The sequence below is a fragment of the Copadichromis virginalis genome, linkage group LG23 (genome assembly GCF_057382275.1).
Source record: "Copadichromis virginalis isolate Kocher_CV1m ecotype Utaka linkage group LG23, C_Virginalis_male_GT1.1, whole genome shotgun sequence".
NCBI lineage: Eukaryota > Metazoa > Chordata > Actinopteri > Cichliformes > Cichlidae > Copadichromis > Copadichromis virginalis.
Window position 1 is genome coordinate 15,761,062 of NC_140639.1, and position 23,665 is coordinate 15,784,726.

The 23,665-nt window shown below is 40.6% G+C and overlaps 4 protein-coding genes across 4 annotated transcripts; 2 read left to right on the forward strand and 2 right to left on the reverse strand.

Annotated features, from left to right (window-relative positions):
* The first annotated feature begins 440 nt into the window (after positions 1-440).
* On the forward strand, positions 441-7,118 carry uck2a (uridine-cytidine kinase 2a). The gene is made up of 7 exons (XM_085448413.1): positions 441-593; positions 2,317-2,476; positions 2,618-2,714; positions 3,236-3,378; positions 3,798-3,895; positions 4,001-4,049; positions 5,402-7,118. Exons 1-7 carry the CDS (start codon positions 489-491, stop codon positions 5,536-5,538), a joined length of 789 nt encoding a protein of 262 aa, XP_085304539.1. The 5' UTR covers positions 441-488; the 3' UTR covers positions 5,539-7,118.
* A 976-nt stretch (positions 7,119-8,094) lies between these two features.
* Positions 8,095-10,013, reverse strand: aatf (apoptosis antagonizing transcription factor). Its single transcript, XM_085448412.1, has one exon. It carries the CDS (start codon positions 9,962-9,964, stop codon positions 8,312-8,314), a length of 1,653 nt encoding a protein of 550 aa, XP_085304538.1. The 5' UTR covers positions 9,965-10,013; the 3' UTR covers positions 8,095-8,311.
* A 711-nt stretch (positions 10,014-10,724) lies between these two features.
* On the forward strand, positions 10,725-13,158 carry magoh (mago homolog, exon junction complex subunit). The gene is made up of 5 exons (XM_085448203.1): positions 10,725-10,924; positions 11,253-11,311; positions 11,511-11,621; positions 12,777-12,859; positions 12,938-13,158. Exons 1-5 carry the CDS (start codon positions 10,834-10,836, stop codon positions 13,035-13,037), a joined length of 444 nt encoding a protein of 147 aa, XP_085304329.1. The 5' UTR covers positions 10,725-10,833; the 3' UTR covers positions 13,038-13,158.
* A 57-nt stretch (positions 13,159-13,215) lies between these two features.
* Positions 13,216-18,814, reverse strand: cpt2 (carnitine palmitoyltransferase 2). The gene is made up of 5 exons (XM_085448202.1): positions 18,624-18,814; positions 17,647-17,727; positions 17,451-17,557; positions 16,062-17,366; positions 13,216-14,879 (listed from the first exon to the last, which is right to left on the reverse strand). The coding sequence occupies exons 1-5, from the start codon at positions 18,812-18,814 to the stop codon at positions 14,551-14,553; spliced, it is 2,013 nt and encodes a 670-aa protein (XP_085304328.1). The 3' UTR covers positions 13,216-14,550.
* Positions 18,815-23,665: the final 4,851 nt, after the last annotated feature.

Genomic DNA, 23,665 nt, shown 5'->3' on the forward strand with positions numbered 1-23,665 from the left:
CCTTATGTCTAACATCCCTATTTTAAAGTGTGGAAGGATGCTTCTTCATGGGAAGAAGATGGATCGTTTGAAGGAAAACACAGGAACTTATGATGTGAGACGAGAGAACTAACCACCATACACCACTCTACACTTTAAACAGTTTACGTTTCATCAAAATGATTGTGGATTTTTTTTTGTGCTGATTAATCCACGTGTTCAAGGCTTAGAGTACTAGTCAGCTTACTGACATCTGTTTAACTCAAAGAAAAACAGTCCGTGTTTTTAATAATGTTAAATTGCTGCACAAGTAAAATTTATAAAAGAAAAGAGAAAAAAAGGAACCCGCTACTACCTGTCAGCGATTTCATCATCAGCATCCTCATCTTCGATTTGTTGCCCTTGAACGTCATCATCACCACCAACTTCACCGTCGCCTACACCATCATCAAATGGGAGGAGCGCGCACTCCCCCGGCGTAGAGGTACGGTGCGCGCTGCAGATGAAACATGGCAGGAGACAGCGAGACAAAGCCAGGTGACCAAGCCGAAAATGACTCAAATATTCGGCAGCCATTCCTCATCGGTGTGGCCGGAGGGACAGCCAGCGGGAAGGTTGGCTTTTATATTATAAACCCTTTCTTCTTCTTTTTTTCCTTTGGATTATTTCTTGGAGGCGTCTGATTTTTTTTTTTTAAATATCTGTTGTGTTCGATTATGCGTTTGGGATGAAGAGGGCAGGACTAAGAAATTAAACGTATTCTTCCTCGGAAAAAAGAAGTTTAGTTTAAAATCATTACTTAGTCACTCGGCCTGGTTGTTGTGTTGATCAGTAGTGAAAGTTACGCAGGCCGCAGTACTGCATGTCAAATCAGAAAACGTGCACTGTCAACACTACTGTCATTTCCCCCCCATTGAAACCAGATTGATGTTCAGATTTCAAACTTCCGTGAAGGACTCCCGTATTTTGTTTTTCATGCTTTTTTTTTTAAATCAGAGGGGATGTAAAGAGTGGCGAAGATCATGGAAAAGAGGAAAAGGAGGAGTGAGGTTTGTCATAATTAGCATCAGCTGCGCTGGCTGCGCTGGCTGCGAGGAGTGTAAAATGCATTTGCAGACAAAGAAAGCTGAAAAAACTGACTGTTAACGCACTGTGCTGTCTGCAGCAGATGGATGCATGATTATCACTATTGGAGGCTGCAGCTTTGATGTTATTCTTTTTATTGCGCTTTCTAAATGATTTTCTGATGTCACACAATGTATCCGCTGTTTCAAAGTCGCTTGATGTTAACTTTATCTCATTTCACTGACCTGCTTGACACTGACAATATAGACGCCTTTGGTGCCACGACAGACTAAATATGTGCTTTGGCATTCTGTATTGTGCAGCATGTTATAGGTTCCCAGTAGTTTCCAGTATTCTGTCTTGGATGATCAGAATATGCTGCACTATGGTCACATTTTGTTGCAAAGTGGATAATCACAATAAACACAGTCTCTAGGGTGAACCAGGGCTCCAGTTTATGACAGGATTGCACAGCATTTTTATACTAAATCTGAGAAAATGTCCCATATTTTGATTGGCTCAAGTTTACATAAATCAATACATCTAACAAGAAACGAGGCGCAGATCCATGAAATAACCTGAAATGATACGTAAAAGTTTTAACAGTTATTCAGGATATAAAAAGTCATTCACCGAAGCACAAAAACTATCATATAAGAACATAAAACAAGCTTCTGAAGTTGGGAAAATTGTATTCAAATAAAATAAAGTACATTTGTCCTTTTTATTTAATCTTCAACATGTATTTGAAGATTGGTGCTATGAGGCCCTGTTTTGGAGCACTTCTCTGTATTAGCAACATGTTTTGCATTTTCATCATACAAGCATAGTTTTTGACCTACATTTAATTAGTTGGGATTTGTTTGGCTAACTAATTTAGCCTTGTATTTCCATGAATCCAAGACTGGCATATCTCTTGACATTATTCATATGGGTGACGGTATGCTGACTTCTTAGGTGAAGGTGGTTGTGGTTCAACAGTCAGTTGTTTGTGGCTTCAACTTCCTGGTGTTATGCCTCTATTTTCCCACAGGAGTAACTGCTCACAGAACCACCTGTTCTCCCAGACATGTTATCTGAACAGGGAGTAAACTGCAGTTATTTGTTATGTGTCTGAAATGGCGTCAATGATTTCCAGTAATGGACTATGCTGTGTTTTTACATGATTAGGACGTCAAGTGTAAGTAAATGTTGGTTTCAGTGCAAAAATATCAGGCCGTGTTAAATCGTGTAACGAGGATCACTTGTTTCTGATTCTTTGTTTGTGTTCAGTCGTCGGTGTGCAGTAAGATCATGGAGCTGCTGGGCCAGAACGAGATCGACCACCACCAGCGGCAAGTGGCCATCCTCAGCCAGGACTGCTTCTACAGGGCCCTGACCCCGGAACAGAAGGCTAAGGCGCTCAAGGGCCAGTTCAACTTTGACCACCCAGGTACATCGCCTCTGCATTTGTGAGTCATGCTGAGTCACTGGGCCAGAGGGGGCTCGAGCATTGAAACGTAAGCATTCATGTTCATTCATGCCAAATGTGACTTTTGGTTTTAACTACCTTGTGCTCTTTCCTTCTCTATAGATGCATTTGACAATGACCTCATAATCGCGACCCTGTGGGACATCAAGGAGGGGAAAACGGTCCACATTCCTGTTTATGACTTTGTTTCCCATTCCAGGTGACTAACTGTTCATACAGGCACAACATTAAAAGGGGTTTCAGCAGGTTTCAGCTTACACAAAGAGATCTCTGATGCAGCATCAATGGAAGCATCATAATACATAAGACATGCATTATATCTACTGTGGTGGGCAAATTGATTTTCATATCATAGTGAAATGAATGGAAGCCCATAACTGCCTGGAAGGTGGGAAAATCTGAGTGCGCTTTGTAGTAAAAGTGTTCAAATGTGAAACAGTACATGAAAAGTTAATTATTTATTTATAGTTTTTTTTAAATTGTTTTAAATTTGAGATTTCATTTTTGTTAAAGTTAATTAAAATAAAGAAAAAAAAATTCATTTGCAACAAGACATAATTTCTTGGTTCAGTACATTCTTGGGGTGCTGCAGCTTTAATAGAATTCAAGACCTTTTTTCAGAATAACTCGCAAGCTTTTTAATCTCTCCAATCGCCATTCTTATCATTTTTCACTGCAGTGGATGCTGTTTAACCTTCTTTCTGTTTTAATATATGTCAGGAAAGAAGAGACCATGACACTGTACCCTGCTGACGTGGTGCTGTTTGAGGGCATCTTGATGTTCTACTCTCAGGAGATTCGAGACTTTTTCCACATGAAGCTGTTCGTGGATACGGATGCAGACACTCGTCTGTCACGGAGAGGTGACGCATGGCGAGACAAATCTGTTATGTTTATAAGCACGGGGCGGGGGGATGAACGTAACGGTTCATTGAATTAGTTGTTTTTAAAATGAGGTCCCGTGGTGCTGGGGGGCTGCAAAGAAGGGCTCTTGAAAATTAAAGCTAGTTTGGCATCTTAGGAAACAAGCTTTTCTGTTTTCCTGTTAAAATTGCTACCATACAGCAGGTTCTTGGCTTAACCTCCAAACTAGAAGCTGGGAAAACACAGTGGGTCTGCTTATAGGTAGCTAAACAACCTACCAATAGATCAACTCAGTAATTAACTCATTATCTTTTCTTTTTTTTCACTTTTTTAATAGAAAAAAGGAAGAAATTATACAAAAGTGTTAAAATACTTTATGCAGTTTAAACGTTTTCTCCCTTGTCTCGTTTTCCTTCAGTGCTCCGTGACATCAGTGAACGTGGTCGGGATTTGGAAAGCGTTCTAGCCCAATACATCACCTTTGTCAAGCCTGCTTTTGAAGAGTTTTGTCTGCCGGTGAGTCCATATTCTGTTAGCACATTTGCAGATTGTCCCTGAACATGGAGTCAAAGATAAAATGTTTGCTCTTTTTTCTTTTTTCTTTTTTTTGACTTTGTTTAGACAAAGAAATATGCTGATGTGATAATACCGAGAGGAGTTGACAACATTGGTAAGTAGTTTTTTGGTTGTTCTGGGGGCGGGTCTGCCTGGGAAGTGCATCATAAAGACTACATTACAGATTATTTAGAAAAACAAATCTAGTGGAAGCAAATTTTGGAGACTCAACAGTGTTTATCAGCAAGGACGCAGCTGTGTTTATCTCCTTGCTGGGAATTGTGGTCTTCATACTCAGGAAGCAAGGTGAGGACAAAACAGCTTTGTCTAGTTTTAGGAAAGCTGTAAAAGAAAACTGCACTGCTCTCTGGAGATTTTGTCGTGACACACCTGCTCCGACCATTTCCCCTTGATTGCTTCTTGGTCAGGTTTTATATGTATATGTGCCGCTGTGGCTTTTTAATTGTAAAAATGTTTCTTGCCATAAATCTGCTACAACATTTGTTGATGTGGCAAAGACATGCATATAAAAACATTACAGGCTTTGGTATAATTGTGATTTTTAGATCATGAGACTTCTTTCCAGATGATCAGTAGTCTAATTTTCTACACATAATATTTGAAATATTTGTTTAGGTCTGACTTGGAACAGGAGCATTGACATACAAAGAATGGAACAACAGGCTTACTGTGGTGACTTTATTCCAGGCAGCGTTTTTCCGTCTATTGTCCAATTTTTGGTGGCCCTGTGCTTGGTGTATCCTCAGTTTCCTGCTCACACGCGTGGCACTCAGTGCCATCAGTATTTTTGCCTTTCTCTGTAAACCGTAGAGATGGCTGCTTAGGAAAATCCCAGTAGATCAGCAATTTCTGAAATACTCGGACCAGCCTGTCTGGGACGAACAACCACTCCACACTCGGTCACATAAATCACCTTCCTTCCCCATTCTGACCCCTGATTATATTTCAGCATGTTGCTTCGTCTCTATGTCTAAATGTGTTGTTGCTGTTGTGTAGATATTTGTGTTAACGAGCAACTGGACAGGTGTGCTTAATAAAGTGGCCAGTGAGTGTAATTAACCCAAACATACCTTAAGTTTTAAAATGTATTCTTACAAGTGTCACAAAAAAATAATGTGTTTTTGTAAGAAGTAACAGACCAAGATTTCTATATAATATGGGCTGTACAATTCATTTAATATATATATTTTAAAATATACAATTTATAATATCTGCCATAGAAGCGAAATAGTGTAGCTATGGTAAACAAAGAGACAATTACATATATTTTTTCATTATTTTGTGCCGTTTTATTCTGTAAAATAGCTTAGACCTTTGATGATTAAAGATGAGCTGTAAGTTTTGGGGGTATTAACTCTTTTTGGATGATGAGTTTGTATCTCTCAGTAAAACAGAGTTACAAACTGAGACCATCTGTAACCATGTAACATCTGTCTTTCAACGCAGTTGCAATAAATCTCATCGTTCAGCACATCCAGGACATTCTGAACGGCGGTTTGACCAAACGGCTGAACGGGTGGTTCAGCGGTTATGGGACGGAGAAGAAGCAGCCGAACATAGAGTCGAGCAGTCGGCCCCACTGAAGCTCATCACTCCTTCAGGGAAGAGGAGAATGGTTTGCCTGAGTGTGCTGCTCTTCGTCATGGCTACTGCAACAAGGCAGCATAACTTCCGGGAATTCAAAAAGCCTCCTTTTGGTGCGATTCTGCTTAGACTTATTCAAATGAAAGGAGGCTTTGTGGAGCTGGTTCGCAGCAGAGGTATTCAGTTAAAATTTTCTCTTTAACTTGTGTACTGGATGACACTGATCGAGGGAGGAGTGAAAAAAGGCACTCACTTTTAATTTCATTTCAAACTGCTGCTTGCCTTTAATCCAGCACGGAGCTGGAGAAACTGTCTGCAAAAAGATTCACACACTCGACAGCCTTTAACGATCCAATAAATGAAGTGAAGTGACATGCTGCTGATTCCCCGTATCAGTGCAAACTAACATTTTTCTTTTTCAAGATCTGTTTAAAAATGATTAAACAAAAAGCTCAGCTGAAACAACCAATTTATGCCTCAAACACCCGATGTACTACATCACCGCCAAAGATGGTCTTTGTGGACTAAATATGGAGTTTCATTTTGCATTTACCCATTTAATATTACGAAATCAGGAAAATTTATCATTTTAAGAAATTACCACAAAGTATAATTTTTCCTTGTAACTGTCAGATGCATGTTAAGATGTGTTCATTAAAAGAAGATGGACTGAACTCTAAAAGGAGATCGATTTAATATGATCTGCGTGTTCTGTTAAGGTTGTTTAATGCAGTTTCTTTTCTGTATGTTTGACTGCTCAGGTACTGTTATTTTCACCTTTAAAAGCTTCTTTAATGAAGACCGTTCTGTGTTGTGTTATTCTTGATGTCACAAATTGAGAGAGAAGTGCCACACGCTGCTTAGTGCTGTAGAGGCAGCAAAGATATGGAGTGGCATTTTATGTCTGCGTTGTGATAAAATGCCCCAAAGAGCCCTTAAAAGTTTTTTTGCAAGTAAAATGTGAACCTTAAATGGATTGTTTTCCTCACAGCTGAGTCCTGTAGGTTGACTCCATACTGAATGGTGTGCAGCCAGCATTAACAGTGGGTGTGCTCTGGGGCACGAGCATGTGCTCCAAATGGAAGAGGTGTCACAATAAAATGATGTTCGCTTGTGTCAGATCAACCCAGCATTAAAGTGTTGTTAATCATGAGAGAAATAATAATGCTAAAGGGAACTCCTACACCAGCAGCACCTGCCGGCACTGTGCGGATGCCATTCTGACTCAGCACTGTTTTGAAGCTCGATATTGAAATTGCCTTGTGTAAGATTGTCTCCCAAAGGAGAAAATGCCAAACATTACAATATAAACGCATGACACAGGCACACTTTAGCAAGTACAGACCTGCAGTGACATCAAAGCCTTGTTACTGCTTTGTCTACATTAGCCATTCATAATCTGCTTAACAGACAACTGGAAGCATTGCACATTAAATCAGACATGTGGTTGTGGTAGGCTTGAATTGAGTGAGGCATGCTGTGTGTACGTCAGCAGATATTCATGTAGATTGCGCTTGTTTAACAATTTCTGATGCTGTAATTGGTGAAAAATGTACTGAGACTTCTGCAGGTAGACAATAAAATAAAACAATAAAACTCAGTTTGAGTTCTCACAAGATTCAGCTTAAAAACAAACGAAACATCTGAATTTAAATCACAAATGTATTTTACTTGCAAATAAAAACCCTCATGTCTTAACTTTATAAACACAGCACTTTAAGGGCTGATAGACACATTTAAGCTAAAGCTCAAATCACAATACTTTTTCCTACAACCAAGAGCATCAATATCATGTCATACATCATAGTTTCAATACTTAAAATTTCTGTTTTCTGATTCACTGGACCAAAATTGAAAAGGATTATTTTGGTAAACTTTAAAGGGTTAACTGCTTAAAACAACTCATAATTTTTACCTGCATTTTGACACCAGGCTCATCCTGTAACGGCGATAACTTCCATGTGAAAACGGTTAAAAACAGTGAGTTAACAGAAAACAGCTTTCTTTTTCTGTTAGCGTAAACCATCGATGCATTTTTCTTAACTTCATATCCAATTTAGCATCATGAGAAGGCAGAAGTTCATCAGGGCTGTAATAGGGCAGAGCGTGGGGTACATGGAGAGATGTCCGGTGTATCACAGGACTCAAAGTTGTTGTTTTTTTTTTTTTTTTACATTTTCCAAATCACAATATCTGCTTTCAATGCTGCCATGTATTCAAACAATTGAGAAAGCTTTCCTGTCAGGGTTTAAATGTGTATTTGTAATAACGTATCTAAAATTAATTTTACTATTACCTAATAGTTAAACATGAAAATTCATTTTCTTTTTGATCTCAGTCCAGGCTAATGTAGCCCTGCAACATATGCAATGTGTCACATATTCCCAGCTGTGCCCCAAATCAACAGTATGCACTAAGCAGGGTTTCTGGATTTTTTTTTCACTGGAAAAGCAAAAAATAAAAGCAAAGAACAAAAGACAAACAAAACTGGAGCAGGAACATTCCGTGAACTGGCTGCATGGGACTGGCCACAGTTATTTACTTAAAGTCATACAACGAGTTCAAGTAATCACTTTACTTCATTCACATGTGATGGAAAAACAGTGTGAATTTTTAAAGTAGCACTCTTGTGATTAAATAAAGAAGCACTTTGGTATGAAAGACGTTTCTACAGAACTGCACGTTCTTTTGAGTTCAGTATGTAAGACAGTCTGAAGAGTTCCTGCTAAAGGAGAGTGGCCATTCAGTCCTGGGAATCTCAGCATGTTAATGTCACTCCCTCATAGAAGTGTTCTGACCAAACAGGCTTCGGTAGAGTTCGCTGCGGGCCTCGTCGCTCATCGAGCTGTGGTCAATCGGCGCCATGAAATTGACCAGTTTGCTGTGGATGTGGAACCGGACTTTGCGCCCCTTGCTGGCTTTAGTGTCTACTTTCTTCTTGATTTTGCTGCGCAGCTTCTGGATGGCCAGCCACTGCCGGCCCATAGCCACCTGATCGTTGGGGTCCGCTGCGCTCGTCTTACGCTCGATCAGCTCCCTCAGCAGCTGGTGGTAGAAATCGTCGTCATCAAATATGTCCTCATTGAGATCTTTCAGATGCGTGTTGGATTTCAGCTGTTGCTCCGACACCTCGCCTCCCTCCATGGGGATCTTCTCAGATGTGAGAGCAGGGGCTTCCACCTTCCCCAGGACCCGGTACTCTGAGCGCTGGGTCTGGGTCCGCTTCAACAGCCTGTCCTTGTCCATCAGCACCTGCTCCACCTGGGTGAGAATGTTCCTCTCAAACGCCCCAAACCCTTTGGTGCTCTTGCCCATCGTCAGCCTTGTTTTGTCGTGCCACTTCTGCAGCGTGGCATTGCAGTAAGGCTGGAAAGCTGCAAACCGTTTGGCCATGAAGTCCGGGTACTCTGCCATCTCCAGTTTTCGTTTGGGCGCTCTGGCCTGCTGCGCTGATCCCTCCTTTTCATCGTCGCTGGTTATCTCCTCGTCTTCCCCCATGTCGATGGATCTCGTGTCAGCGTTCTGGTGCAGAAGTTGGTCATGCAACTCCAGCAGGGACCTCTGAAGAGCCTTCAGAGCCTTGTGAGTGTTCTTCAACGCCGCTGTGAACTCCCCCCCACCTCTCCTCTTGAACTCTGGGAAAGTCTGTGGCTGAGGAAGCTGGTTGGCAGTCACCAAAGCTTTCTGGATTTTTATCCGGCCCTCGAGCAGCTGGTCCCACAGGGCCAGTTGGTTCTTCACCGCCTTTCCTTTCTCCACCTCCTCATCTACTTTGTCCTGGGAAAACGTGCGCACCACTCCATCATCATCATCCTCTTGCTCGCTTTCCATCTCATCATCATCATCATCATCATCATCATCATCAGAGCCTTCCTCTTCTTCACTGCCTTCAGACTCCTCATGGCTTTCATCATCATCCTCGCTCATTCCCAGGTCATCCATACCTTCTGTCAGTTTATGGAAGTCTACTTTCTGAGGAAAGGTGATGTCAGTTGCTTTCTTCTTTGAAGCTAGATTAACATCGAGTTCTGAATCACTGCCCATCAACAACTCTTCCTCATCATCGTCTTCCTCCTCTGAAGCATTTTCATCGTCATCTGCCTCTTCATCCCCCACTGAATCATCTTCGTCACCTTCTTCCTCTTCCTCCTCCTCAACATCATGTTCATCCTCCTCAGTCTCTCTAAGCAGCTGCTTTCGGGACACTGGCTTTCCCACATACCGTCTATCTGTGTCCGAAAGCAGGGAGGTGTTGCGCTTCCGCAGAGCGCTGAGGCCGGCCGCATCTTCATCCTCATTGTCGTCTTCATTGAACCGGTCCACCACTCTGGCTTTGGTAGCCTCGTCATCATCATCCTCCGGATCCACGAATTTTGGCAAAGGATTCAACAGATCCTCAAGCTCCTGTGAAAACGCGCCTGCCATGGCTCAAAGTTTACAACCACCACACGTGCAGACTCTTCCTGTGCGCCAGAGCGGGTTGATGACGTTAGAAAAATGCGACACGTATAAAGACGCTGCAAAGTTCAGCCCTGCGTGAGTTCTTTCAGGAAGAACCTGATGATAAATGAATGCAGAATACACCAACCAAGAATTGATGGCTTAAGTAAAATCAAGCAAACAAATGAACAAAACTGGAAATAATTAACAATTAATTACTGATATAGTTATTCAACTGTTTCTTTTTCTTTTGTAATGTAACAAAGCCATTTAGAAGATTTACAGAGGACCAGAAGAGTCTAATAAACAATGTTGTGCTTCAGTAATGAATTGTTCCATACTGTACATCTGTAGAAGTTGTTGAGGATTATGGTTTGGCGTCTTAAAAAGCACATTCTTGGGTCTTGTCATAGATTTATACATACCCCAAGAGGAAGCCAGAAATTGTATTTATTAACGGAGTTTTATTCCAAAAATAGGTGATTAAATGAATAAAAAATAATATTTATTTTATACTTCTGAACTAACAAACAATCAAAGATGCATCAAACTAAAAATAAATCGATGTGCAAATAAGGAATATTTTAAAGGCATAAAAGAAAAAAAGTTGCTAGTTAACTTAAAAAACTGACACAAACTTTAAAAAAAAGAAACCCTAAGTCTAAATTCTTAAAGTAAAAAAATGACTGAATTATCGCGGGAATATGACCTTTGAGACAAAACTTTGGTCAAAAAAAGCCCCACAGCTATAATCCTCTGCGCATGCGTATACGGTTGGCGAGGCTCTGGGCTGCTCTTGCTAGCTCAGTTTTGTTCATCGGACTTGCGCAGAAAACGCTTTCTGTAGAATAAAGATGTCAACAAGCGACTTTTATTTGAGATATTATGTCGGACACAAGGGGAAGTTTGGACACGAGTTTCTAGAATTTGAGTTCAGGCCTGACGGTAAGTGTAATTTGAGCGGCAATACAGACGCGTTAGCTGTCCGTGGTTCGAAGCTAACCGGTTTAGCTAGGCCGCAGCGGAGTCAAAGAGCCAAATTCTCCGTTTGGATTTAGCTGCAGGAGTAATGCTGATTACTAACTTTGTTTTTATATAAATAAGATAATTATTACCATAGCGTGTGGTTTAGAATATAAGCAGTAATGTTTTGAGTTTATCCTGTGAGTGCGTACGCGCCATGCGGCCTGTAGCGATTGATAACAAACTCGGGCGTTTTGTTCGAAACGATACACAGTTTCCCACGTTAAAGTTAATCTTTTTTCCCCCGCAGGTAAACTGAGATATGCAAACAACAGTAACTACAAGAATGACGTAATGATCAGGAAAGAGGTAACGTATGATTGATTTTAAATGTATGTGTAAGGGGTGGTGAGATATCTGTAAAGTAAGAGCTGGTTGTTTGGTTATTTTTCGAGAAGTAGTTTCGGTCATCATGCTCAAACAACATGTATGTGGTTATAAATTAATGCTGTTTCTCGAAATGTACAAATTTAAATCTGACTTGTGCGTTTTCCGGTGTGCCAACCAGGCATATGTTCACAAAAGTGTGATGGAGGAGCTGAAGAGGATCATTGACGACAGTGAAATCACCAAGGAAGATGATGCTCTGTGGCCGCCTCCTGATAGAGTTGGCAGACAGGTTTGTGACCTCTTTATTACCCCGTGTCCTCCCAGTTATTACAGTTTGAGCTATTTTCATTCATGCCATGCAGATTTAAAGTTTTCGAGGTACATTGCAATAGGCAACTGTCCAAGGCGGTCTTTAACTATTCCACATCGCAAGTACAGTGTGTGTGCTGTTGTGAAAATATTCTGGTACCTTCGCTGAGAGTGGCGATTCTCAATCCTGCCTTTTGCATGCTGTATCCAGGCAGCTCCTTCACCCAAACCACACTAAGTTTATCCAGTAGTGAAAACTGCTGAGAAGTGGATTGTTTCTGTTCTTTTATTCCATTTTCTTCCTGGTTTGGGTTGGGTACGCTTAGACCTCATGGTTATACTGAGGCTTATCGTTTCCATCTGTGGAAGATTTAAAAAAGAAAAATCTGACTTGATGACCCTACAGCATCAGTTGGATTTTGCTGATACTGTAATTGCACTCTGTTTAATATCTCCATGCAAAGTTATACTTTCACAATCTGAATATTTTATGATTTACATAAAATATTGGTGTGAATAAATTTGGCAGTTTTTTTTTTAACTTCAATATCCTGGAATATGTTATAGTTCTAATAGCAAAACTGATAAACATTTAGTCAGTCATTCATACTCTAGATCTTTGTTCTGTTTCCTATTACATACCTGGAGTGATTGCTCAAGGGTCATATCATCCATTGGGATAAATGGCTGCTTAAAACAAGTTATTGTTTGAAAGTTCAGGCTTATCTTCTGAGTGTAATTTCCTTCTATGAAAGAATCATTTTCTAATATAGTTATACGCTTAGTTTTAGTTTTTCTAACCCTTTGCAAATTGAGCATGCAGATAATAAGACGGAAGGTGGAAGAAATGTCCCAGTTTGATAAGGTCTTTGGCTACTTTACTTAAAAGTGAGCAGTCAACTGCAGTTCATCCTTTAATTCAAACCTGTGCGGACAGAAGGTCAACCAAATGGATTTTTCTGTGACCAATAAGATCATAGTGGAGAAAGAATAAAGTTGAGAGCACTCTGAAAATGACCTAAACTTTTCTACTTATGAAAGAAAGTGACCTAAATTTTCACCTTCATCAACTCTGCACTGATGATTTTCTCCCAAGATAATTTTCTGAGGCCTGTTTTTGTCTCATCTTTTACAGGAACTCGAAATTGTCATCGGGGACGAGCACATTTCATTCACAACTTCCAAAATTGGCTCCTTGATTGACGTCAATCAGTCAAAGTAAGTAATATATTCAGGAGTTGGGAAGTGGAAAGTAAATTGTATTTGTTACTGATGTAAGCACACATGTGTTTTTAGGGACCCTGAGGGCCTTCGTGTGTTCTACTACCTGGTGCAAGATCTGAAATGTCTTGTTTTCAGTCTGATCGGCCTACACTTCAAGATCAAGCCCATCTAAAATCTGGATTTTGCTCATTTTAATTACTTTAGCTGATGTTTCTGTTGTACTACCGCATTTGTACATTTGCTTTTGGTGGAACTATTTTTTATTTTAAATAAAGAGTGATTTGGTTAAAGAATATGTGTTGTCTTAAATGATCAGCTGTCTGTAAAGAATCACAAGGGCAAATAAAAGAGCAGAGGTAATTAACTTTTAATTTCAAAATACATTCAAGCACAACAAATGGCTGTAATCTAACACTAATGACAGTTCAGTGTATTACAGTGGTGATTTGTAAATGCTCTGGTTGAGCTTCACATCATTAAAAAAAAGGCACATCCTCTGCATCCTGACTGGCAACTATTGCAGAGAAGTTTAACTGCATGAATGACCAACTAGAGTCAGAGCTCCAAGTTCAACCCACTCCCTACACCCTTCTGAAGGGCCTTTTACAGAGCAACGATTCCCTCATTTCTCTGACATAAGCAGTAACTCAATTGGCCTCTGTGTCACTTCATAACACTGTAAGATAGCTATATTATATATGCATTACGTGTATCATGGCCATTAATTAGTGGAAATTTGCTTCGTATTTCACTTCCATTTAAGAAAAAAGTTTAATGTGGAGATCCTCCTTGAGAAACCACAAGTTGTGTAGGGGCAGGATTATATTTAAACTGTTGCCTCACAGCAAGAAGATGCTGAGTTTGGAGAACATGCGAAGGCCCCTCTGCATGTTCTTCACGTGTTTGCGTAGGTTCTCTCCAGGTACTCTGGCTTCCTCCCACAGTCCAAAGATATGCAGTTAGTGGGGTTATGTTAATTGATAATTCCAAATTGCCCATGTGAGTGCAAACGGTTGTCTGTTCTTATGTGCTAGCCCTGTGAAAAACTGGTGACCTGTCCAGTATGTACCCTGCCTCTTGCCCCATGGTAGCTGGTATAGGCTCCCTCCCCCTGATGAGGATGGATGGATGGATGAACAACCTTAAATCGCAGCTAACAGTAACATTAGGCCACAGCACACTAACATCAGCATGTATGTAAGAGTTGGTCACAAATGTCTGAATGGGAATTTGGAATAACTGTGGGCTGAGGAAGTCAAACACGAGCAAATTTTCAATGAAGGTAAATAAAATATGTTGTATATTATTATTATTGTTTTCAGGGCTTGAAAGTGAATATGAAAAGATAAGAATTATATTTTGCTACACTTGATTTTTCTTTGATTCTCTCATTTTGTAGTGTTATAGATGAAGTTGCTGATATTTTTTCACTACAGTTGGATATTTTTCACCAAAATGTTAGAATATCAAGTTTTACCAAAATAACTGGTTATGATTTCTGCCACACACCAGCAGTCCTATTCATCACCGAACAATTGTTATGATACGTATATATAACTAAGGGATGACAGAGGAAACTTTGTTTTCAAAGAGCTGCCCTTCAGTTTTCCCCATCCTTTCTATTCTCCCTGAATTTCCTTCCTACTCTTACCTTTATCAATATGTAAAAGTACACTTGTTCACTCTTAGCTCAGTGGCTTTCCATCCAGCACTGTGAAAATGTCCTCTAAAGACTTGTGGACACACTGCAGGAACTCATGGACGTTGCGAGCCGGGTAACTAGATACGTTGCAACCGATCCAATTGTCGTGGACGCCGTAGCCGACACCAAAACCATCAGGTACCACAGGGGCAAAGCCGCCGAGACTGACAGCTGGACTGGTGAGGGTGCTAGTAGAGAGGATGTTATGGTTGATGGCGGCGTAAGCTGGGTCAGTGTACAGACTGGGCAGAGCTTGGCCCTTTGAGGCGGCCAGGTATCGCATCGCGAACAGGTGACGGTCGAAACCCTGACCTGGAGAGAGATGCAAAAAGAGCAGTTAGTGAAGGAACTGTTCTCAGGTCAGCATTGTGTGTAATAAAAAGTGCTAATCAGTCATTATCTTAACACTTCAGTTTTTTATATCGAACAATGCATTCAAGAAAATAATTCTTTAATAAAGTCACACATTATGGTGAATAAGAAGACTTATGACTTAACCTTGCTTGCATTACTGTAAAAAACCTAAAATTTCATATTGCAGACCGTGCCCCTCTATGTCTAATAAGCTAATATCAAAACATATTTGCTCATCCATTTAGTAGAAAAATGCTAAAACTGAGAATCCCAGTTTTTGTAAATCAGATATCTGCATATGTCAGACTGAAGTGCGATTTGAGCTCTGAGAGAGAGCCCAAGTCATAAAGGCCAAAAAAATTACCTAAGTATCATTAAATCTAAATGAATAAATCTAAAAAAGTAAGTGACAATCATACATTGTGTTTTTAAGACCATACACTTTGATGTGTTTGTTTCTCCCTGAATATGTTAAAAAGATTTACATTTTTAACATATGCTGCTATATTTTTAACTATTACATGGCCATGCTACAGTATTGCTTGGCCTGTTCAATGTGTGGGCAAAATTATACACTTAATCACATGGTCACTTAGATGATGTTCAGCTGATAAAAATGGGTCCTTTTAGCCCATTACTAGGTGGTTACTTGGCAAACTGTTTATTAAATATTACAGCAAATTCAACTTTTTAAACTGTAAATGAGATGCTATTGTTGAGAAATATACTTTTTTTTTTAAAGCATTACAAGTGCACAAATCCTAAACACACAGCAACATGATGATTACATAATATTTGGTACAGATAAGAACTTTTAGAGCAGTAAAATAAAAAATGTCTGTGTGCAAAGATCGATTGCTCAACTCCTGATGGTGCAGGAGGACAAAGAACCAAACTAAAGGTGTTTTTTTCCTTTGGTTCTGATTAAATCATCTTGGGAGGGCTGTGAAATATTTAAACATGGTTATAGCGTTTTATGGTTTAAATATTTAGCTCAGATAAACTACTGATTTGGCCTGTTATGATGTGTTGTTGCTATGACAGATAATTACCATCAGAGATATCTGCAGCTTAAAACACTGCGTTTACTGGTGTACAAAATCACCATAATTTATCTGCATGCTGACATGTCACACGCACCCATAGCTGCCTCCTTGGTGAGCTGCCCATGATATTTGGAGCATTCATCGAGCATGGCCTGCAGCTCCGCCACACTGTGTTTGCCAGGCTGTTGAACGAAAGCATGTGAGCACTTTTTGGTTTGTACAGTCGCTGGTCGGATGGTCTCTGTGCGGCCATGCTTGAAAGCTGCAGTGCTACATGACTCGTACGTGGCTACAGTCTGTCCGTACTGCCTCAGAAAGCCCATTTGGAAAGCCAGCTGGGCTATAGCATCTGGACTCAGCCTGTTCTTCTTTAACTGTTCCTTCCCGCCTCTTTTGAACTCCATGGCGTCAATAGTGAGTTTTGATACGGCAGAGTCAATATTCTCCTTTGCCTTTTGGATGCCATTCTCCAGCTCTTTGTTCAGCTTGAATTGCAATCTGCGCACAGCAGAGGCCGAATCCACAGCAGCAGCAGCCGAACCTGGGTGCACTAGTGGCTTCTCGGTGGTGTCCTTAAAGACCTCGTTCTGGAAGCGAAGCACAGCGACGCCGTCACCCCAGGAATGTTCAAAGTTAATAGCTGCCTGTCCGTCTTTGGTTACAATGAGGCTGAAGGACTTGTCGTACCAGCGGTTACAGCCGTTGCCGTGCAGCATGTTGTGGGAGATGTGAATATGGTCCCGCATGCTCTCGTCATCCAGGGAGAGACAGAAAAGGGCGCTGTCCACGACCCGTAAATCCTCTGCGTTTCCAGCACCAATCAGCTTGTCCCTGAGCCCTGCCCACACGTCCCTGTTCTCACTGGTCAGAACACTCAAAGGGAAGGCTGGTGCCGGTGTCGAGTCAGACAAAATGTACTTCAAGTGGGACTGGATCTCTGCAGGTTTCACTAAATTCCCATCCCTGTCTATTATGTCAAACACGTACATGTTTCCTTTCCTCATAACCAAAAGGTGTCGCCCTTTCTCATCAGTAAAGAGCTCATCTCGCCCATGCTTAGGAATCCGAGTTGAGTTAAAGAGGCGGAAGTACTGAGACATGTCCAAAGGGTATGCATTCACCATGTAGGCCCCATACCAGGACAGTGAAGATGGGACCCAGCGGATAAAGTTCTTGAAACTGTCCGTGTCGCTTTTGACTGGGTTCAGATGGAAAACCTCTGGCTCCAGCAGACCGGCTCGTAGCGTTTTCATGAAGCGCACAGCTGAACACACCATGTTGGTCGCCCGCAACAGCTGGTCATTGTACTCAGTCTTTGGGTCGGGATTGAAGGACATGAAAGGGTTGAAGTTGAGCACCACAGAGTCACGTGCAGACAGATACATATCAAACCAGGGAGCTGTGACACAAAAGAACATTTTTAACCTCATTTAACAGTGATTACTCCATCTTTGATGCTCAGTTTTAGGCTAGTCATAGTTACCTGAGATGTAGCTTGTGTGCTTATTGTTTTTATCCTGAGCAACCAGTTCCTCATGCAACTGCTTTCCCGCACCATTCTGGAAATCCTGAGCAAGTTTCTCTGTTGTTCTGCAGATACATGACAACAATGGCTCCAACTAGGTTTAAAGCATTTAAATAATCAAATAAAAAGTTTGATTTAACTTGTGGAAACTCACCTGAACTGGTCATCATCCAAAAGAGGCTTCTGGGCAGCCAAATATCTCCTGATAGTATCCTCCAGTTTTGGTATGGGCAATCTAAACAGCAAAAGGGAAATGAAGTCAGTCATGTTTTATTCGATTCATTTGTATGTTTTATAATAAAAACAACTTAACGGAAGAGAGCACCCACTGTGATGTGGTGACCCATGTTCAAGAACCAAATGTTCAACAGCTTTCTTAAACTAGGGACATTTTCTTCTTTTTATTTCATTTAAAATGTCTGATGGGTCTCGATTTCTATTGTAACATTTGGACGGCAGGATCAGAATTAGACATAAACAAAACAAAAGCATGATCTATCCTGCCTTGTATGAATGGTTCAGGCTATGGTGATCATGTAATGCTGTGGACAATGTTTATTTGGCACACTTTGGGCATCTCGTACCAACTGAGCATTGATTAAACACCAGAGCGTACCCGAGTATTACTGCTGACCATGGCCATCTCTTTCTGGGCACAGTGTACCCATCCTCTGATGGCTGCCTCCAGGAGTATAAAGCACCATGTTCACTCTGTTCAAATGACCTTCACAGTCACCGGATCTCAATCTAACCGAGCAGTCTGGGATGTTGTGGAATGGGAGATTTGCATCATGGATGTGCAGCAACTGTGTGATGCCATCTTATGGACTGAAATATCTGGATAATGTTTCCTGCACAAAATCTGAACTGTTTTCACACACCTATTTTTTTTAAGCGTCATTAATCATAATTCATGTCACCCTCTAGTGGTCACTGAGTTTAGCGCAAGCATGCCCTTTTACCTACATCGATCTAAAAGCTAAATGGGTCACCTTTATTTCAGGACACCTTTTTGTTTTGTTTGCTGGACATCTCCGGCGCACATGAAACCACAGATTTTTTTGAGTTTGCGCGACATGTTTGGAGAAAATGAAAAAGCAATGTGTCCAAATTCGTCACAAAACGCCTTACCTGGGTAAACTCTTCTGGTAATGCATGGAAGGCACGACGCTTTGGTGCAGATACTCCGAAGATGATGAAGAGGGGGCCTTTTTGCTGCTATAGTGTCTCATATGAACCCCCAGAGCAGCGCTTCTAAAATGAATTAGACTCCCGGACTTCTTGAGAGAGGCGACACAATGCAATGAAAGCAGACCGGCCATGGTGTTGATTTGTAAACTGATCACCTACAGGAGGCTACAAACGTAAAAACGATTTTAACAGGTAAAAGGTAAGCCTGGACGGAGCGAGCTTTCACCTGTCACTGAAGGAAAGATACGCCAGCTAACTAGCTAACATTAGCAACCGGTTAATAGTGATGGGTCGTTCGCGAACGAAATGGCTCTTAGAGCCGACTCTTTGACGTGAACGACGCGAGCCGGCTCCTTATCGCGAGCCGGCTCCTTATCGCGAGCCGTCACGTGGGTTGTATTTTTTTTTTCTTCTCTCAGCCTCTCTCTCGCACTTTTTTTCCGCTTCACTCTGCACGCCAGCCTTGTGCTTTACGCTGGGCAAAGGGGGGAGGGGCAGTAGTTACACTCAGTAGCACAGGATCAGAGCCAGAGGGAGAGAGAGAGAGAGAGAGAGAAAGAGAGCCAGGGACAACAACGTCACATTAGAAAGGTATAGTAATCATCCACAGCTATTTTCGGTTGCAGGTGATAAAGGATTCAGAAAGTTTATTCATGCAGGTCCATATGACAGAGAATGTGCATGTTCTTTTTGTTTTCATATTATAATTTATATTTAATTGTGTTGTGGCTTGCAGTGTTTTGTGTTGTTTTCACTTTAAATTTGTAAAAGGAAAAAGCTGAAAATGTGAATAGTTGATTTTTGTATTATATGATTTATTTATTGCATTTTATGTGGAGTGAATAAATAAAAGTATATTTACGGTGGCCCCTAGAGACAAAGCACATACAAACTTCAAATCAAGTACGAACTCCGAAACACGTACAAACTCCGAAACACGTACAAACTCCAAAACACGTACAAACTCCAAAACACGTAAAAACTCCAAAACACGTAAAAACTCCAAAACACGTAAAAACTCCAAAACACGTACAAAACACAACAGAAGTGCTCCAGGATGCTAGGCGCAGTGTTGAGCTTTTGTTACCTAGTGGCTACACAAGCCAGCAAGTACCAACGACCAGATTTGGTGTGTGGTAGTAACAGGTAAATGAACTTTTTTTTTTTTTTAATTATTTGAATATATATGAGTGCCTGTGTATAAATACACAAACAATGCACACATGTGCTTTCAGTTGTGTAATTTAAGTGATCTAGTAGCTCTGCTTTGGAAGTTCAGTTCATGCTAGAAATGTGTTTTGGAGTTTGTACGTGCTTTGTCTCTAGGGGCCACTGCATATATTTATATATAAACATATATAAATAAAACCACTTTTTTTTACGTTAGTAATTCCTTTTGTGCATCATTTTATATTATTGTTAATAATAAATTAATTAAAGCAACAAAACAACCCGAAGAGTCGTTTCGGAGCCGAAAGAGCCGGCTCTTTTTAGTGAGCCGAACCGAAAGAGCCGGATCTCTAAAAAGAGCTGGAAATCCCATCACTACCGGTTAAACTTCCTTAGAGTACCGCTTCGTTTCAGAGACACTCGGGAAAGGTTTAGCAAAGGAAAATAAACGCCACGTATTATAACTCGACTTTATAATTTTAAAAAGTAAAGGAAAACGTTAGAAGGGGGAAAAAAATAGAAAGAAATAATTAACTAAAGTGACAACAGGAAGTTTAACCAGTAGAGCGTGTCACGTGACTCCTTCTGGTCCTGACTCTAGATTTCCGGTATAGTCTTGTAAGGGTGTAAATACATGTTTCTTTATTGTAAATAATAAATATCTAAAGCCTATATATTGTTAAAATAAGGGCCCATGACAGTGTCAATTATTCAGTTATATCAAATTTAAAGATTTATAACTTGGCTTATGCTGCAGTAAAATAACCTGAAATGAAATTAGTCCTGTTAAATAAGCTTTGATCTAAAAGACACTTGTATTGCATTTTATATTTGTTTTGATTTCAAAAAGCTTATTATTATGATAATGTCAACAAGATGAGAGTGAAACTCCCTTTTGCTTTAATGACAACAGCATTCAAGCTGCAAGCTTGTTTGCATACTTGGACTTGATTTGTTTTCACTACGTTCGTGAAAAATCTAAGGTTTTTGGTTGACTGCTTTTCACAAAGATATGAACTATTATCTCGGAGCATGTGAACAGTCAGAGTATCATCAGTCTTCAATCTAGGCTACCAAACCAGCTCGGCAGGCTTCACTATTTCCCAAACCATCTTTTACTCTGGGTTTAATACAGTGCTGTGTTATTCTTTCTTCATCTCCTCACACACCTGCAACTAAACATAGTTAAACATAATCTCTTATTTTAGATACTCATTCCATGATCATTCTTTTGTCTCCTTGAAGATTGAAGTTGATTTTGCAGCTCTTTTTGTCCCTATCTGTGCTGACAAAGAACAACAAGTATAATGAAAGATAATATTTTAGCTTAACTTTCCAGACACTCGAGAAAATATTAATGGCAAAGAAGATTCCATTATCTTTCAAACAGGTGTTGGGTGGTTAACTCTTTCTGTCTTTCTTGATCATATTTGTTGAATTTAATAAATAATACGGTCCTCAGCCTGACAGGAATTAATCCTCACGCTCTGAAACAACAGTGAATACTATAAAGTTACAATTTGAAGGGGCTCACAACTGCAAAATATTACAGTTTTTCTCAGTTGCTTAAACACTATAACCAATCTTTTGAACCCAAATTTCAAAACCATAATGCCACTTTCCAAAAAGCACACCTATTTCCCTGAACTATAAACACTATGCCCCTGCTTTACCACATGAGTCAGATGTGGTGAACTGTTACTACAAAACTCTACAAACAAATCCCTACATTTGTCAGTGCTTACTCCATGTGGTCACTTAGAAAGCACTAGCAGTCAATAATATTAACTCACATCAGCACAGCTTTAGCTCAATTAGCACACAATTAGCCAAGTGGAAACACTAGGAGTCGAAATGTATCACACACCAATCAGAAACTTTGATGGATAGATAAAAGGGCCAAAGCCAGTTCATTCAAGTTTAAAACAATGGATCCAAAGACATGCAAGTTGAGGAGGAGGAGGAACAGGAACAGGAACATAATTCGCCATCGGGCTATTGTAAATGTCCCTGGTCAGCGTGGAGGGAATATCACTCTGTGCGTAGCCATCAGCCAATGAGGGGTACTCCACTGCCATGCCATTCTAGGACCCTATAACACTTCTCCTTGCTCTTCTTGATGGTCTAAGACGACATATGTTACAGCTGAACTACAGGGAACCAGCACAGCCAGAGCAGCCTCGCTACGTTGTTGTTTGGGATAATGTCAGCTTCCATCGCGCTGCTATGGTTCATGACTGGTAGATAGAGAAGTTGTTTTCGGCATGGTGGTGGAAGGTGTATGACTGAGAACCTTATGTCCGTGTTCACCTTCTCCAGGCCATGGAAGAGGCCTGCCTAGACATACCAGTAGATGCATGCCAGGGGTGGATCAGGCATGCAAGAGGAGTTTACCCCCGCTGCCTGGCCAGGGCCAATATAGCCTATGATGTGGATGAGATTCTCTGGCCTGACCCAGAACACAGACAGGATGCTGACGTGGAATAATATTTTTGGTGTGTGTTGTACTGTATGGTACATGGATAAAAAATGTGCCACTGTATATACATTGGTTGTGTCTTTTGTGTTCATCATGTGAAAAGGTTTTTGAGGGGAAGAACCACAAGCAACATAACTTGCCAGTTTTGGGAATATTGTTTAACATTTATTGCACCAAAGTGTAAGACTATGTTGTTGTGTGTGTGTTTTTGAGGCCTTGTGTGTGCTGTCTGTGGGCAAAGTTTGGTTTTTCAGCAAAAGTTAATAGTTTTGGGTGCAGAGCTTCATTTTTTTTTTCAATATATTTTTATTGATTTTATAATTGAGCAGTATACAACAATCACCTTCAAAAGAACACAATAGAAGGTGGACGGCAAGTCAACAAGGTGGTAATACAGCATACATAAATGTTAAGATAGAGTATATTTCACTTAAGTTTATCCATCAGGCTAATGACTGGTTGCCAAATCTTATAAAACACACTCTCTCGGTTAGACAAGGTAAACCTGATTTTCTCCAGATGGAGTACATTTCCAAATTCTCTCAACCACATTTCGAAGGTAGGAGGTTTAGCAGACTTCCAGCAGAGAAGTATCAGCTTTCTAGCCACAATTGTGGTCATTGACACAACCTGCGTCTCTGTCTTGTCCCTTGCCCATCCCAGTTCACACACCCCGAACAATGCTGCAAAGGGGGTACATGGGACCTCCCTGCCAATGGCTTTGGTCAGAAAATCAAACAAATGATTCCAAAAGAGCTGTAGTTTTTGGCATTGAAAGAAAAGGTGAGATAAAGTTCCTCGACCACTCGAACACTTAACACAGAGGGCTGAAACGTTCTTATATATTTTTTCCACTTTAGTGGGAGAAAAATGCAACCTATACACAACCTTAAATTGGATCAAACAGTGTCTAGCATTTATAGAACTACAATATATATTCTTAATGCACTCTTGCCAAAGATCATCAGAAACATCCCAGAGCTTCATTTTGACCTGACAATACGATGTTTGGGAAATTGGGTGAGACATTATGGATTTGTGTTTACTGTTTTGGGAATACGAGGCATAGTTTCAAGAAATGTGTTTAAGCAATCAAGAAAAACTGTAAAAGGAAAAAAAGTAGATTAAATAATCAATTTGGTGGGTCCATAGAGTTAGTGGTTTACACCTTTGCCTGACATGCAAAGTCTCCCTGGTTGAAGGCTGGGAGGACACACAAATCCCTTGGAGATTGTGTCAGGAAGGGTACATGGTGTAAAAATCTACCAAATCAAATATGTGGCTCCATCTGCTGTAGTGACACCTTGTGAATAAGTGAACAGCTAAAGGAAAG